Source organism: Sinocyclocheilus anshuiensis, unplaced genomic scaffold (genome assembly GCF_001515605.1).
Source record: "Sinocyclocheilus anshuiensis isolate Anshui unplaced genomic scaffold, SAMN03320099.WGS_v1.1 scaffold166, whole genome shotgun sequence".
NCBI lineage: Eukaryota > Metazoa > Chordata > Actinopteri > Cypriniformes > Cyprinidae > Sinocyclocheilus > Sinocyclocheilus anshuiensis.
Window position 1 is genome coordinate 1,354,857 of NW_015546050.1, and position 13,028 is coordinate 1,367,884.

Sequence of the window (13,028 nt, forward strand, 5' to 3'; positions counted from 1 at the left end):
AACTTCGCCACGGCTCATTCGGTTCTTGTCGAGTCCTCGGTAATCCTCGGCAAACTTCGACAGTTGGTTGAACCGGCTCATTCGGTTCTTTTTGAGTTGGACGTGCTACTTCGGCTGTGCGTCCTGTGTCATCAACCCGGAACTAAAGTTCGATTCAGTTCGATTTGTGAACCGGCTCAACTGGTTACTTCCTGAGAACCGGCTCAAAAGAACGATTCGTTCAAGAACCGAACATCACTACCCAGAACGGGTAAGCACTGCACTAAGTAGTCAAATGAGATGACATTGCCAAGTTTGAAAAACTTGCCTCTATCTACATTTTCACATATCTCCGAAACAGGCTACATACAGTTCACTGCAGTCTCCAAGTGAAATGAACATTAGAGGCAGTAAAACACCAACAACTTTTATTCCTTTTCACACAAATGATTACAAGACCAGTTCCGCATGTGTGCCTATTCTGATCTATTAAATTTGCTCTGTAGCTCACCTGGTGCAGCAATGCACTTGTGATGCGAAATACTCAGATATGAGTAAAAGACATGTAGATACAAGCTAAAATGGCATGTTTGCTACAGCAAATGTGTTCTTATCTCACGTTTGCTTTTGCTTATGCTTTTGTTTTTTTGTTTTTGATATGAGCCAGGGTTGTTTTTGAACAGGCATTACAAATGACTCTAAGGGGGAATAGATTCTGCAAGGCAGTAGAATCTTGAACAACAGCATCACACAATTCTTTGCCATTTTTTATTTTAATAAATAATTTTTTTTTAATTCAATATTATCCCTTTTTGTTATTGTAAATACAAAACATCTTAAGAGAATTAAATCCTCAGTAAAACAGCAGCGCATGTGCAAAGCCCACATTGCAAACCTCTGAAAATTAATTTGTTTTCTTATTTTGTAATGTGATAATGTTTGATTCTAAACGATTTTGATATTTGCAATGTATGCAATAAGTATTTGTATAATGTAATTGTATGCATTACGTATACATGATTAATTATGCACAACAGCTATTTGTGTTATAGAGACTAGTACAGTGAAGCTTTTAAATTCTTGGGAAAAACGCTCTCAGTACAGAAAAGTGACAAATATCCTGGACATTTCCGAAAGCCCGTTGCGAGACATAAAAATGTTTGGGAAGGACATCATTCCACTGCGATCCACGTTGGTTTGGACTGTGTAGGACTTCAGCTCTGTTTTCCCGGTCAGCACAGAGGTATGAATGACAGCGATCCTCGCCTCCTCGTGGAAGGGGGCGTCCCTGTCCTTGCCTATGAGGATGTCATAGCTCTGTTCAGGCTTCCTGAAGGGATAGGTGACCGTTAGAGTCTCCAAGCGGCGCACTGTGAAGTACTCGAACGGGACGGGCTGCTCGGCGGTGGGCTTGCACTGGATCAGTGACAGGTGCCGAACCTCAGAGTTGTTCAGCAGGAGGGCCACGTTAAGAGGCGAGCTGTACCACACCGTCAGACGCTTTTTGTGAACCGGGCTGGCGGTCTCGGCCCTGTGCAGGACAGATGATTGATCCTTGCAGTTGTTGAACTGGCTGGAGTTCATCGTCTCACAGAAGGCCAGCTCCTGGGAATACGTGCACATGTACACATTGCGCTCGGTAACGTAGGCTACCTTAAATTCAGAGCGCAGGAAGGCAGGCGCAGAGAGCCACAGTATGCAGTACAGCACTGCAAAACTCATCGGACTGCACAGGATCATCTGGATTCTTTTGAGACCTGCATGTGCAAGAAACAAGAATACGTTATTGTTCAGCTATGACCGTGGCTCCGTGCCTTGTGTCAGCAGACAGCTAAAACAGCATCCTAACTGAAATGACACCTCATTGCATCGCTCTTCTTACAGCCCTCAATGCATAGCTCAACACGCATGGGAGATTTGACTCAATATTTATTTCAACAGAATCCGACTTTAGCATGTTGCTAAGCTAACAATGTGACATTTTAATTAGCATTAAAACCACAGCAGCATTTTTAATTAGATTGAACTATGTTGTTGATTTTAGTATTGAAAAGAGGCACATGGTGTCATGTAAAATTCTATTCCATGGCAGAATCCAGTCTCTTTGGACACCAAAGCTCTTTTAAAAGGCTGAAGTAACTTTGAATGGGTAGTATATAGCGTGCTGCATGACATATTCTTGTAGACCAAAACCCAGAAACGAGGTAGCAATTTAGCATTTCCTGGGTGGGTGTTTTTGATTTTGGTTTTTGGTTAAACGCCTGATATAAAGTCTGTGGTTAACACTTAAAATACATCACTAATACCCCACTGACATTTTTTTAAAAGCTTTTACTTGTCTTTTAAAGTTTTTACGAATGCTAACAAGTGGCTAAATGGGACTACAGAGGTCATCGGCCCTGCTTGAAAAAATAAAAATAATAATAATAAAACCATCACAGAAATTCTAATGGTTTCCACCTCAAATACCATCACAAACATTACAAACAATCAACTATTAACCAGAAAAAAAACATTAAAACATGGTTTCTTGTGTGTTTTGGGACATATTCCATTAGGATTTAGTGGTTTTAACAAGCCACCAATAGAATGTGACAAATTACCAGTAGAGACCAGCAGAGACCATTACAGTCTCCATTACAACCAATACAATTCCCATTATAACCAGTAAAACCATTACAAATTCTGTTAAACATCATCACACTGAACAGAAAAACTCATCTACTCACTGGTCGCTTTCACAGCCTCGTTGTGTTTATAATCCACTCTTGCAAAATATTCTCACTTAAACCTTCAGGGAAAATGTTTTTTTATTAATACTGAAAGAGTTGTTGAAGCTTGATGGTGGTGATGTTGAAGTCATGTGACCATGGAGTAGTTCCTTTGTAGCCAAGGTTTAGTTTTTCACTTCTGCCGATTGTATTTAGGCTTTAAAATGCACAGAGACACAGAGTTTAATAATCCAAAAGTCAATGGATAAATCTTATTGGATTTTTTGTCAAGGGAATCATAGTGACGCTAACATAACAATTGTTCTGCAAAAATACGTCATCAGTGCAGCGTTCTAATTGGTGCCTGACAAAACCACTACAAAATCACTTAATGAAGTATACCACACTAACTACAGTTTTTAAAAAAAGTAACAATTCATGTGTTTTAAAAGATATGTCAAATGTCAATATCGTCAAATGTCGATTCGTTTCAATATCAATTATTTAGGATATATATCAGGTACAGTACATACCAAATGTTCTCAAGGAAAAAAAAATCTCTCAACTAATGCTGTAAAATATACATGAGAGTCAGTTGGTACTACATTAATATAATATTGAAGGTTAAAATTGACTGATTTGTTAAAATTACCCTTAATGAAGTTTTTAAAATAATAAAGTTACAATTACATAATAATATTTCTACTTCAATTCGTTTTTTATTTAAATATAAACATAATGGTGGCTGTCATAAAAACTTGATGGATTTATTCAAACATAAATTAAACATTGAAGAACAGTAAAATTTATAATGAATATGTTATATGGTGCATATATTTAGCAAAATGCCCCTCTCTACAGTTTATTTTTCTAATTTAGCTGACTAATGAGTTTATGCTCACTGAGTATGTTTTTCTGAGGTAAATGTGACGTTAAGTGACATTGTTTACAAGCCGTTATATTGAAGTCTTTGCGCGGCTGAAACACTGATTGAGAGATTACATGAGACAGGATACGGATTGTAAAGTTGTACTCTTTCTTTTAACATACCTTCGGATGTTTAGTCATGTTTATTTTGTGCTGAAACTGGTATTAATGTGGAGGAGATGATCAGTTCACTGAGGTGCTACAGCGATCTGTCACTCCACATTAAACAGTGCCAAAACGGCATTTATTGTTTGAATACTGCAATACAATGGACATAAATTGAAATCTGAGACTTTGTTTCATATTAAAAGTACCAACACACAAAGCTTATTGCGATATATTGGATGGGAAGTGCCCTTCAACGTTCAGTCCATTAACCGAAAACAGGCTAGTCTAATCGATTCTTGGGATTTAAGAATCGATATCGTTCCGTAAAAATGAGAACCGATCAATATCGAGATATCGATATTTTTTACCCAGCCTCATCAGTGAGTATGGGAGATTTGCCTCACTATTGATTTCAATAGAATCCAGTGTTAGAATGTTGCAAGCTAACAATATGACACTTTATTTGGGGGGGGGGAAATAAATCAATAAAAACACATGGCAGAATTAAAAAATATTGGGTAAAATGGTTAATTTTGAATTAGACCAGACTATTTTATTGATTTACTGAATTAATTTACTGAACCAGCACTAAATTATTCTATTTACGACTGATAGTTCTCTGTCCCTTCACCACCAATTATCCCTGAGCTTGTTGTTATTCATTTTACTTTGCCTTTAAGAAGGATATGTCTTAATATGCCTTAAAGAGGGATTATTAGAAACCAGCATAATTGTTCTATCTTTTGGAACAGCCCAGAGTGTGCCTTTAAATTATGTCTACGTAGGTAGCTGGCCAGATTTTAGAACAGAGCCAGTCTCTTTGTAAGTGAAAGAACTGCGACCCACCAGTATGTTTCAGTGATGCGTGAACAGGAGCGCCACTGTGCTGGTTAGTCAGCCAGTGCGAGATGTAGAGAGGCCAATAAACCGAGCTCGGTCCTCTGACAGTTTGCGCTGTGGCCCACTTTGAGCAGTGCCATGGTTTTAGGGGCCAGTTTGAGCCGTCGTCTCAGCTGGCTGAAAGAACAACATTGTCCAGAGAAACACGGTGAACATAAAATGGTTCAGAGGGCCACAATGAAAAGTTTGTCTATTTAACCATAGGGGGGAAAGCATTCTGCACTATAGGCCACCATTGAAATCTAAACAAATCTGACATTGACTGTATTTCCATGTCAGCTTTGGGAAATGCAGCAGAAATTGTAATGAATAGTTTGCATTAAATAATAATAAAACAATGACAATAGAAGAGTTTAAAAGACTTTAGCGACTCTGACTAAAGAACGGCACTGCACATTTTTAACTTTACACAGGCTATTGTGTCATCGGCATATTTAAACGACTGTCTCTTACAGTTTTACATTCAAGTATTTGCACACATCTACATCATCAATAATAAGGTAGAAGCCTTACCTTTTTATCGGCTTTCTTGGCCAACTTCAAACCCAAAGGTTTCGATTGTATGAGCTAGACACTCACTAAAATCCCTAAGCAGCAGTTCAGCTGCAGTACTGTTGTTTGAATTGGCAGTCTACGTCCTCCAGAGTCTTAAACTATGCTTGGGTTTCTTATTATGCAACAAAACTGGCCGGAGGTGACGTGCCGTTAGCAACCACTGTTTCTCCTCCTGGTCCAGAACGCATGCAGCTGTCCTCCATGTTCTGTACTGAAAACACCAGGGTGTTTCCACACTTCATCAGCATGTCAGGGCTCGCTCAAGATTTACTTTCCATCTCACCTCTCGCACAGAGCATTACGAGCACTTGTAAACATGAACCATGACCTGTTCGTTCTCAACTAACATTACTTTTGATCGTTAAATCCTCTTCATAGCTTTGAATAAAGGATCTCCACATAATGGACCAATTCATAAAGATTCTCCTTCACAGAGAATTCCTGGCAGCTTTGCCTGTGCTGACTCACAGTTTCCTGTAACTAACTAATCTGAGCTGTCAAAAGATTTTTATGTTTTGTTAAAGTGGTTGAATTGCCTTTAGATAAACACTGCCTACATATGGCTCCATTTACAGTAAGTCAGGTCTAAACAGAAAGAAAAAAAGACAAGGTAAAATGCAATACCTGTTTGTCGGCAGTCAAACACATGTCCATCTCTCGGTCTGAGCGACTGAGGACCTGACAGATCATTCATGGGCTGCGGGGGTTGGGCTTACCGGATTCAGAGGCTGCCAAAGCCACAAGACCATGTCCTCAGCATCTTGCTATGCATGACCGGCTAAGCCAAGAAGGAAAATGTTAACTACATCTGGGAACACCGTGAGACAGTCAATAAAAAAATATGATGTAAGCACAGATGAAGCTTATAAAAGCATGTGCATGAAGCAGGGCAGGGTGAGGTTTACTGGAAGTTCTGGAAATCTTGATGAATACTATAAGAAAGATTTAAAAACCTAAAGAGTATGCGATTATAATGGTTATGTTTTCAAACAACATTTCTATTCATATTTTTTATTTATCATCCTTATTTATGAATTTAAATGCAAAATAAATCTCAAAGCTTAAGAATAATTTTGGTTTCACTACGTGAGTAGTTTGAAAATGTCTTTGGATAATAGTAATGTATGATATGGAAACTTTTTTGATAATATTTATTGGTAACTTACAGTAAGGTTCCATTTGTCAGCAGTTAACTACATCATTTAACATGAACTAACAATGAGAAATACTTCTAAAACATGATTAATTTTAACATTTACTAATACATTATTAAAATCAAAGGTTGTATCTGTTATTATTTAATGGACTTGAGCTAACATGAACTAACAATAAACGGCTGTATTGTTATTATCTAACATTAATCAAGATTAATAAATACTGTAACAAATGTATTGCTCGTTATTAGTTAATGCATTAACTTATATGAACTTATTGTAAATGGTTACTTATTTTTATTATTATTATTAAATACTGGCAATTAGACAAGAAATTAGGAGGGAATTTTTGAATGTATTGTGAATGTAGAATATAACAGAGAATCATTTAGATTTTAAGTGTTCTAATAATATTTACAGTAAATGATATGATTGTATAATTAAAGTTTATAGAGAGTGAGAAGCTTCAGGAATAATACATGTAAATTAAATTACAAGTAACGCGAGTTACGTAATCAGATTACTTTTTTCAAGTAACTAGTAAAGTAACGCATTACTTTTTAATTAACAAGAAAATATCTGAGTTACTTTTTCAAAAAAGTAATGCCAGTTACTTTTTTTTTCCCCATTTATTGATTGAAAGCTCTCCTGTCCCCTTGTTGAGAGAAATCGGGAGTAAGATGTTACTTTAGTTCTAGAATAAATGTGAACATGCATTAATTCAACTCGCTCACTTACAAAAAAAAAAGCAGATTTAGTTTTCCTCAAAATTAATAAAAACAGTTAAAAGCAACTCAGAAACTGTAAAAGTTTGCAAAAACGCTACGGAAAAAAAAACTGTTAATAGGTTAACAGTAAGTTCCCACACTATATACAGGGAAAAAGTGTAAAAGATCTAACCAGACATTTCATGTAATTTTACAGTAAAATGCTGTCAGTATGTTAAAGGTACAAAACAGATTTTAATAGCAGTGTGCGTTGTTGAATTTACTGGTTTACATTCAAATGTTCTTGTTTTTTTCAAATCAGTTTTATACTGTACAATTTACAGTTTTTGGCCGTAAATGTGTTTACAGTTTTTCTGTATTTTTTACAAAATTATTCTGGCAACCACCGCTGCCAAAATTATTTTGTAAAAACTACAGAATTTTTTTTAACAGTGCAGCCCAGATTTAAAAAGTAACGCAAAAGTAACGTAACGCATTACTTTCAATAAAAAGTAACTAAGTAACGTAATTCGTTACTTTTTTTTAGGAAGTAACGCAATATTGTAATGCATTACTTTTAAAAGTAACTTTCCCCAACACTGCATGTAAAACACATAGCAAGGACGTGATTAAAAAAGTGAAAAATTGAAAACTCTTAAATACAATTACAAGACCTAAAACATAATATTTATGTAGATTTGAAACTATAATCTTGACTATCAACAAGTTTCATTTTGACAGAACTACTTATAACCTAAGACTCATCTATGAATCATGCAATGATTCACAAACTTTTTCCATTTTTTTTTTTGGAGTGTAATACATTAAATGACCAAAGGAGGTGCCATGAATCCTCCTTTATTTCAGTGTATAGGAGGAGCAGTTCAAGTATTTCAGCAGAAGCAACAAGGAGACACGGGCAAGTTTGTTATTGAATTACATGTTTCTACCATTATTGTTCAGAAACAATATGCACTTCATTAAACATGCTGACATGTGTGTTGTCACTCTAGGGTATATTGTCAGAGTGGAACGTGGAAAAAATGCAGAGGAGAAGGAAATCAACTTGTACACTTCAAGGGGAGCAGTAAAGGTGGTGGAAATGCAGTGATGTACCCCTCTGTTCATCACGGAGCAGTTTCTCATTCCTGCTTGCAGTTTTCATCTATATTTTCCAAACTGATCCTATGGCTTCTCCTGCAATATTTAAGCGATATATATAAATTATTGAACACTCTCAGAAAAAAAGCTACAAAAGCTGTCACTGGGGCGTTACCTTTTCAAAAGGTACACTTTTGTACCTTTTGGGTATTAATATGTACACTGTTAGGTACTTAATATGTATCTTTAAGGCACCAATATGAACTGTTTTTTGAAAAAGTACCGCCCCAGTGACAGCTTTTGTAGCTTTTGTTCTGAGAGTGAATGAATCATACAGCTTAATCAAAATAACTTGAGAACGCTACTGAAGCATTATAAAGAAGGCTTACTGTATGTAGACTATAGATGTGTCAGACCATCAGGTCAAACTATTGTTAAGAATTACTGACATCCAATATCACCATTGTACTCCTGTGCAAATCCCAGGAGAAAGTTCCTTCAATTAGGCTACTTAGTACAGGTTTTCTGTTCAAGGCATGTAATCTAGTAATATATATATATATAAATATATATATGTATGTATATATATAAATGTAAGGTTGGGGCAAGTTGTCACGTGTGTTTTAAAGATTGTAATTTCTTCTCAAATCAGTGTCAACAAACAGCAAGTATACTGCTACCTAACCACACTGTATAGCCTATATGACAACATTGCAGGCTATTGGATCAATGTGTGTTAAATAAACTTTTCCTTGGCAATAACAGTGTAGATGTTTTAAACTAAACATGACTTTTAAAAATAACTGACCACACTGAGAAATTATTACCACAGTTGAAGCCCCATGCAGACGCCCTACTAATATAATGGCTTATGTGTATTGTCTTTGCTGTGTTACCAAGCGTTCAGGTAAGTTGACTTTCATGAGAGCTTTTTGCTTGGGGGCTGATATGGTACTTTGTAATTTATCATCAAGGTGGAAAGCACTGGATGTTTTATCTTACCGGGTTGCCAGATTTCTTTAAAATCGAAAAGATCAAAATACAACGTTTCACCATGTCAGGCGAATTCATATTTTTAGGGAAAAAATATATTTTAACAATCAAATAAAGAAATGAAGTATATAATGTATTAAAGCCCGAACCGATCGCCTTATAGCTGTGACAGGCGGAATATTTGGCAACCCGGCAGAGAGTCCAGTAGAAGTGAGAGCGAGCACGTAGAGACATGAACACAAAGCCGATCTCAGGAAATGTTGTTTGGGTTTAGGAAACACATCCCTGCGACGTTTAAGAAAACCGATTTATCACAATGTCGAGGCATCCTGTAGTCCCGTTCGGGGTGTTTTATGCATTACTGTTCGCAGGGGTCATTGGTTTTGGTGAGTATTGCTGAAGCCTCTCGTGCTAACTAACGGTGGCACATCGTTGTGTTGTATCGATGCATCAGTTTATCCGTCCTATCGTGTGTATCCACAAGATATGAAGCATGCGTTTATGTAACATTAAAATAAATGACATTCTAAATAGTGCATTGTTCTAAAATCGCTCCTTTTGTATTATTTAAATACGTATAGTTTCTGATAGCAGGCCTGTTTGGGTTCCCAGGCACGATTATGGAAATCCTGGAAATAGCACGTTTTACAATTATGATTTCCCTGCCTGGAAATTACTGAAATATTTTTTTATTTTTTAGTAGAGAATATGCTATTATATTAATAGGCTATTTTATCGTCTAGTCTGTTTTTGAGTTCAATCTAAACATATTTAAATTTCAAATCCCTTGGGATTCAAACTAGTTCACATTTGGCTGATTAAACGCACGTATTTAGAGCACTCGTATAGGGCCCACTGTAGCAGCGAGCCTGTAAGTTTGTATAGGTGTAGGCCTGTGGGCTAACAGTTCAAGTTCCTCTTCATTTCTGCTGCTGTTGTTTTCAGGCACGAGAGAGCCAAAGATCCGAGGAGCTTGATTTGTATGTAACAAAAATGTTCTTTCTCCTCTTTTGCGCAGAAACAAAGACTGTATTATTTACTGTGTCGAGGCACTTTATGTTAAAAGTTAAATTAAGCGTTAAAGGGGAAGCTTTACTAACAGGAAAAACGAGGGTTTACATAACCAATATTGCTCTGATAATATCTACCAAAAATGATCACGGTACTACAGCGTCTTTGGGTGGCATGTGCTTTGTTTTACTAAATACCGTAATCTATAAAAATGGTAATCATTAAATACCAGTGAATATAAAAATAATTGAATTAGCGCCACAACGTTTTTACAAAAGTACTTTACAAAAGACATATGTTTCTGCCTAAAGATTCACATATAATGTGAAAGAAATACAATAAAGAGATAAAATGAGTTTTTTAAATGTGTTTGAGCCAGCCAAAACACTAATTAAAACATTATTTCTTAACGTTACCTGTATATTAGCTTCAACTACAAAAACAAAAGTGCAGTTATGTGAGACAACCACTGCTCAAAATGACTTGACAATACACTTAAATTATCGTTATATATATTAGTTAATATTTTATTATTATTATTGTTGTTATTATTTATATAATTTGCATTGCCTCATAAAATATTTGAGGCACAAAGTTGTTGTTGTTTTTTTTATCCCCCAAATACTTATTTGGTTCATGGCTTAATGTTTTTTATTCTGTAGTTTTTTTTCTTCTTCTCCAAAATCTCTTTAGACAGAGTATTTGTTAAACAAGATGGCTGGTGAAGTGGATGTCAGTGTTGCTCTCTTTCTGTAGTCCATCAGCATGCCAATCGATTTATGAGCGTCTGCAAGAGAGAAATAGAGCTGTATATCATTTATCATCAGAAGTGGAGTCAATGTTGATTATCACGTTTGTTACTATGTACAGTAAAACATATTTTAAGTATGTTTACATGTACACAAGTTAGTGTTTTTTTTTTTGTAATGAATAATCAAAGGCAGGTAGTTTTATATGCCACTAACTTTATGCCTAACATATCTGTACACCATATAGGCTACATTCAAATATATGTATATGATAAAAATCTTAGTATTTCTATTTATTTCTGTGTCTGAATATAGAATGATCTGTTAAACGTTATAATGTAACAATGATGTTTTACCTGCAGGATCTTGCTTTTCTCTTGCTCTAATGGCAGATCATCACATTAGATTCCCACTCACTTTAGGTTTGACTTTAGCAGATATCATATCTTTATTGAAGTCATTAGTATCAGTTTGCAGTTTGTCTCTATAATGAATGAATGAATGTTTAGGTCTAGAATTCTAATTCTTGTTCATATGGTTTCCTTCTGTGTTTGCGTGTTAAACCTTCTCTCATTTCTCTTTTGCTCTTTCGCTTCCTGTTGTTCATTTGATTGCTTACATTTCCCTTCTCTATTCTTGTTGCGTTCAGCCAGTCACACACTGAAATGATTTGGTCAGGTTGAGTTGTTTATTTAAAGTACAGTATGGGTTCTAGAACATGATGCGTAGCCTTTGGTTTTATTTTCACACTTTTGTCTCAGTAAAACCACAGTTAGGTCTGTTCTGAGCGGGTGTGAAAACGTCACTGATCACACGTGGTTACAGTTGCAAATCAGTGTGGCCTTAAACCTTGTTTGTCAGTGTTCGTGGAGGTGTTACTCTGTCACTCTCGGGTTGAAATCAAAATAAGAATCAAGCAAAACAAACAGCAAACAAAGCAATGGCCTCCAGTGGATTATTGCTATTATAAAACCCCTGCACCCAGGACAGGCACGACAGAGCCCTGATCAAAAGACAATAATGGAGAGTAACAAAATAAAATGAGACAAATGAGCAAAGTTTGCGTGATCTCAGTTCTGTGGCATGGCTATATATTCTTATATACTCTCACATCTAAACTAAACTGCTAGTAAGCACTCTGTTAGCAGCACTAACTACTTCTTACGAGCAAAAAATTATTTTTGCTTTCTAAATTTCACTTCTCCACAACAAAGTGTGCTCAAACATATTTGCAAGTCTTTGATTTTGTATTTTTTTTAAAAGGTTGATTTTCTGTGGAGCCCCTAAAGGGACATTTGCAAAAATAAAAAATACACAGACTTTCGCATGCGCACCAGAAATCTTCGCGTGAGCACGAGAAACTTTTTTTTTCAGTTTCCAGTTGCGTCACTTCTGCCATCTTGCAACGACGAAAACAAGAGCATGGATGCACATGAATTAATTGAGATCTATTTTAAACTTGTGCTATTTTAAGCTTCTGCTTGTTCTTAAAGGCTGAATAATTCCAAATGAACTCCACTAATTTGACAGGAAAACACAACAAAGAATATCATTTACATGTAGTGCATCAATTCTACGTAGTAAGACCGTCTTGCTCTCCCTCTCTTTGCCTGTGTGAAAGAAACACTTAGCGCTCTCAGCTACGTTTACGGAGTTTACAGTGTGTCAAACACGCCGTGCATCCATTGAGATGAATTAAAATAGTGCACTTTAAAAATGGAGAGCGAAACTCTCAAGCGTGCAGTTTTCAAAATGAGCGAAGGCAAATATCTGTGTTAAAATTATAGCTAGCTTCTAACTCAAACACTGGCGAATGAAATCTAAAGGTGCGTCCCAAATCGCATACTTATGCACTAGGGCTGTGCGATATTGAAGAAAAATGCGATATGCGATAACTCATTAAATAATGCGATATTCGATATGCGATACGATAATGCTTAAAGTGCCACATGCTCAGATGAAACAGTTTTACTCAGCTGTTGCTGAGTCAGTTCTGTGAACTTCTATAACTATCTTGTCATATATATGTGGTTACTTGTATGTATGTATCAAGAGCTCCTGTAAAACCACAACAAATTCCTTGTGTTTGCGCACACTTAAGTGGTGAATAAAGCTCATTCTGATTCTGATTCT

At 36.1% G+C, this 13,028-nt stretch overlaps 2 protein-coding genes across 7 annotated transcripts in view; one reads left to right on the forward strand and one right to left on the reverse strand.

Moving 5' to 3' along the window:
- Nucleotides 1-219: 219 nt before the first annotated feature.
- Nucleotides 220-5,993, reverse strand: LOC107699132 (uncharacterized). 6 transcript variants are annotated; one of them, XM_016500309.1, is made up of 4 exons: nucleotides 5,805-5,861; nucleotides 5,139-5,391; nucleotides 4,572-4,742; nucleotides 220-1,736 (listed from the first exon to the last, which is right to left on the reverse strand). In XM_016500309.1, the coding sequence occupies exon 4, from the start codon at nucleotides 1,717-1,719 to the stop codon at nucleotides 1,075-1,077; it is 645 nt and encodes a 214-aa protein (XP_016355795.1). In that variant the 5' UTR covers nucleotides 1,720-1,736; nucleotides 4,572-4,742; nucleotides 5,139-5,391; nucleotides 5,805-5,861; the 3' UTR covers nucleotides 220-1,074. The 6 variants fall into 6 exon arrangements, with proteins under 6 accessions (XP_016355795.1, XP_016355796.1, XP_016355794.1 ...); XM_016500310.1 differs by lacking the exon at nucleotides 5,139-5,391 and having other exon boundaries at nucleotides 5,805-5,872; XM_016500308.1 differs by lacking the exon at nucleotides 5,805-5,861 and having other exon boundaries at nucleotides 5,139-5,490.
- A 3,337-nt stretch (nucleotides 5,994-9,330) lies between these two features.
- ifngr1la1 (interferon gamma receptor 1-like a1) overlaps nucleotides 9,331-13,028 on the forward strand; it is a 26,421-nt gene continuing 22,723 nt past the window's right edge. Inside the window, exon 1 of the mRNA NM_001360901.1 lies at nucleotides 9,331-9,521. Within this exon, the coding sequence (NP_001347830.1) occupies nucleotides 9,452-9,521 (70 nt within the window). The 5' untranslated portion in view covers nucleotides 9,331-9,451. The remainder of the gene's footprint in view (nucleotides 9,522-13,028) is intronic.

Excerpts from the sequence above, each read along its gene's own strand:
- LOC107699132 (XM_016500307.1), bottom strand. The coding sequence starts at position 5,874 with ATGAATGATCTGTCAGGTCCTCAGTCGCTCAGACCGAGAGATGGACAT. Across the intron at positions 1,737-5,804 it reads GTTTGACTGCCGACAAACAG|GTCTCAAAAGAATCCAGATG; the intron begins GTATTGCATTTT and ends TTGCACATGCAG.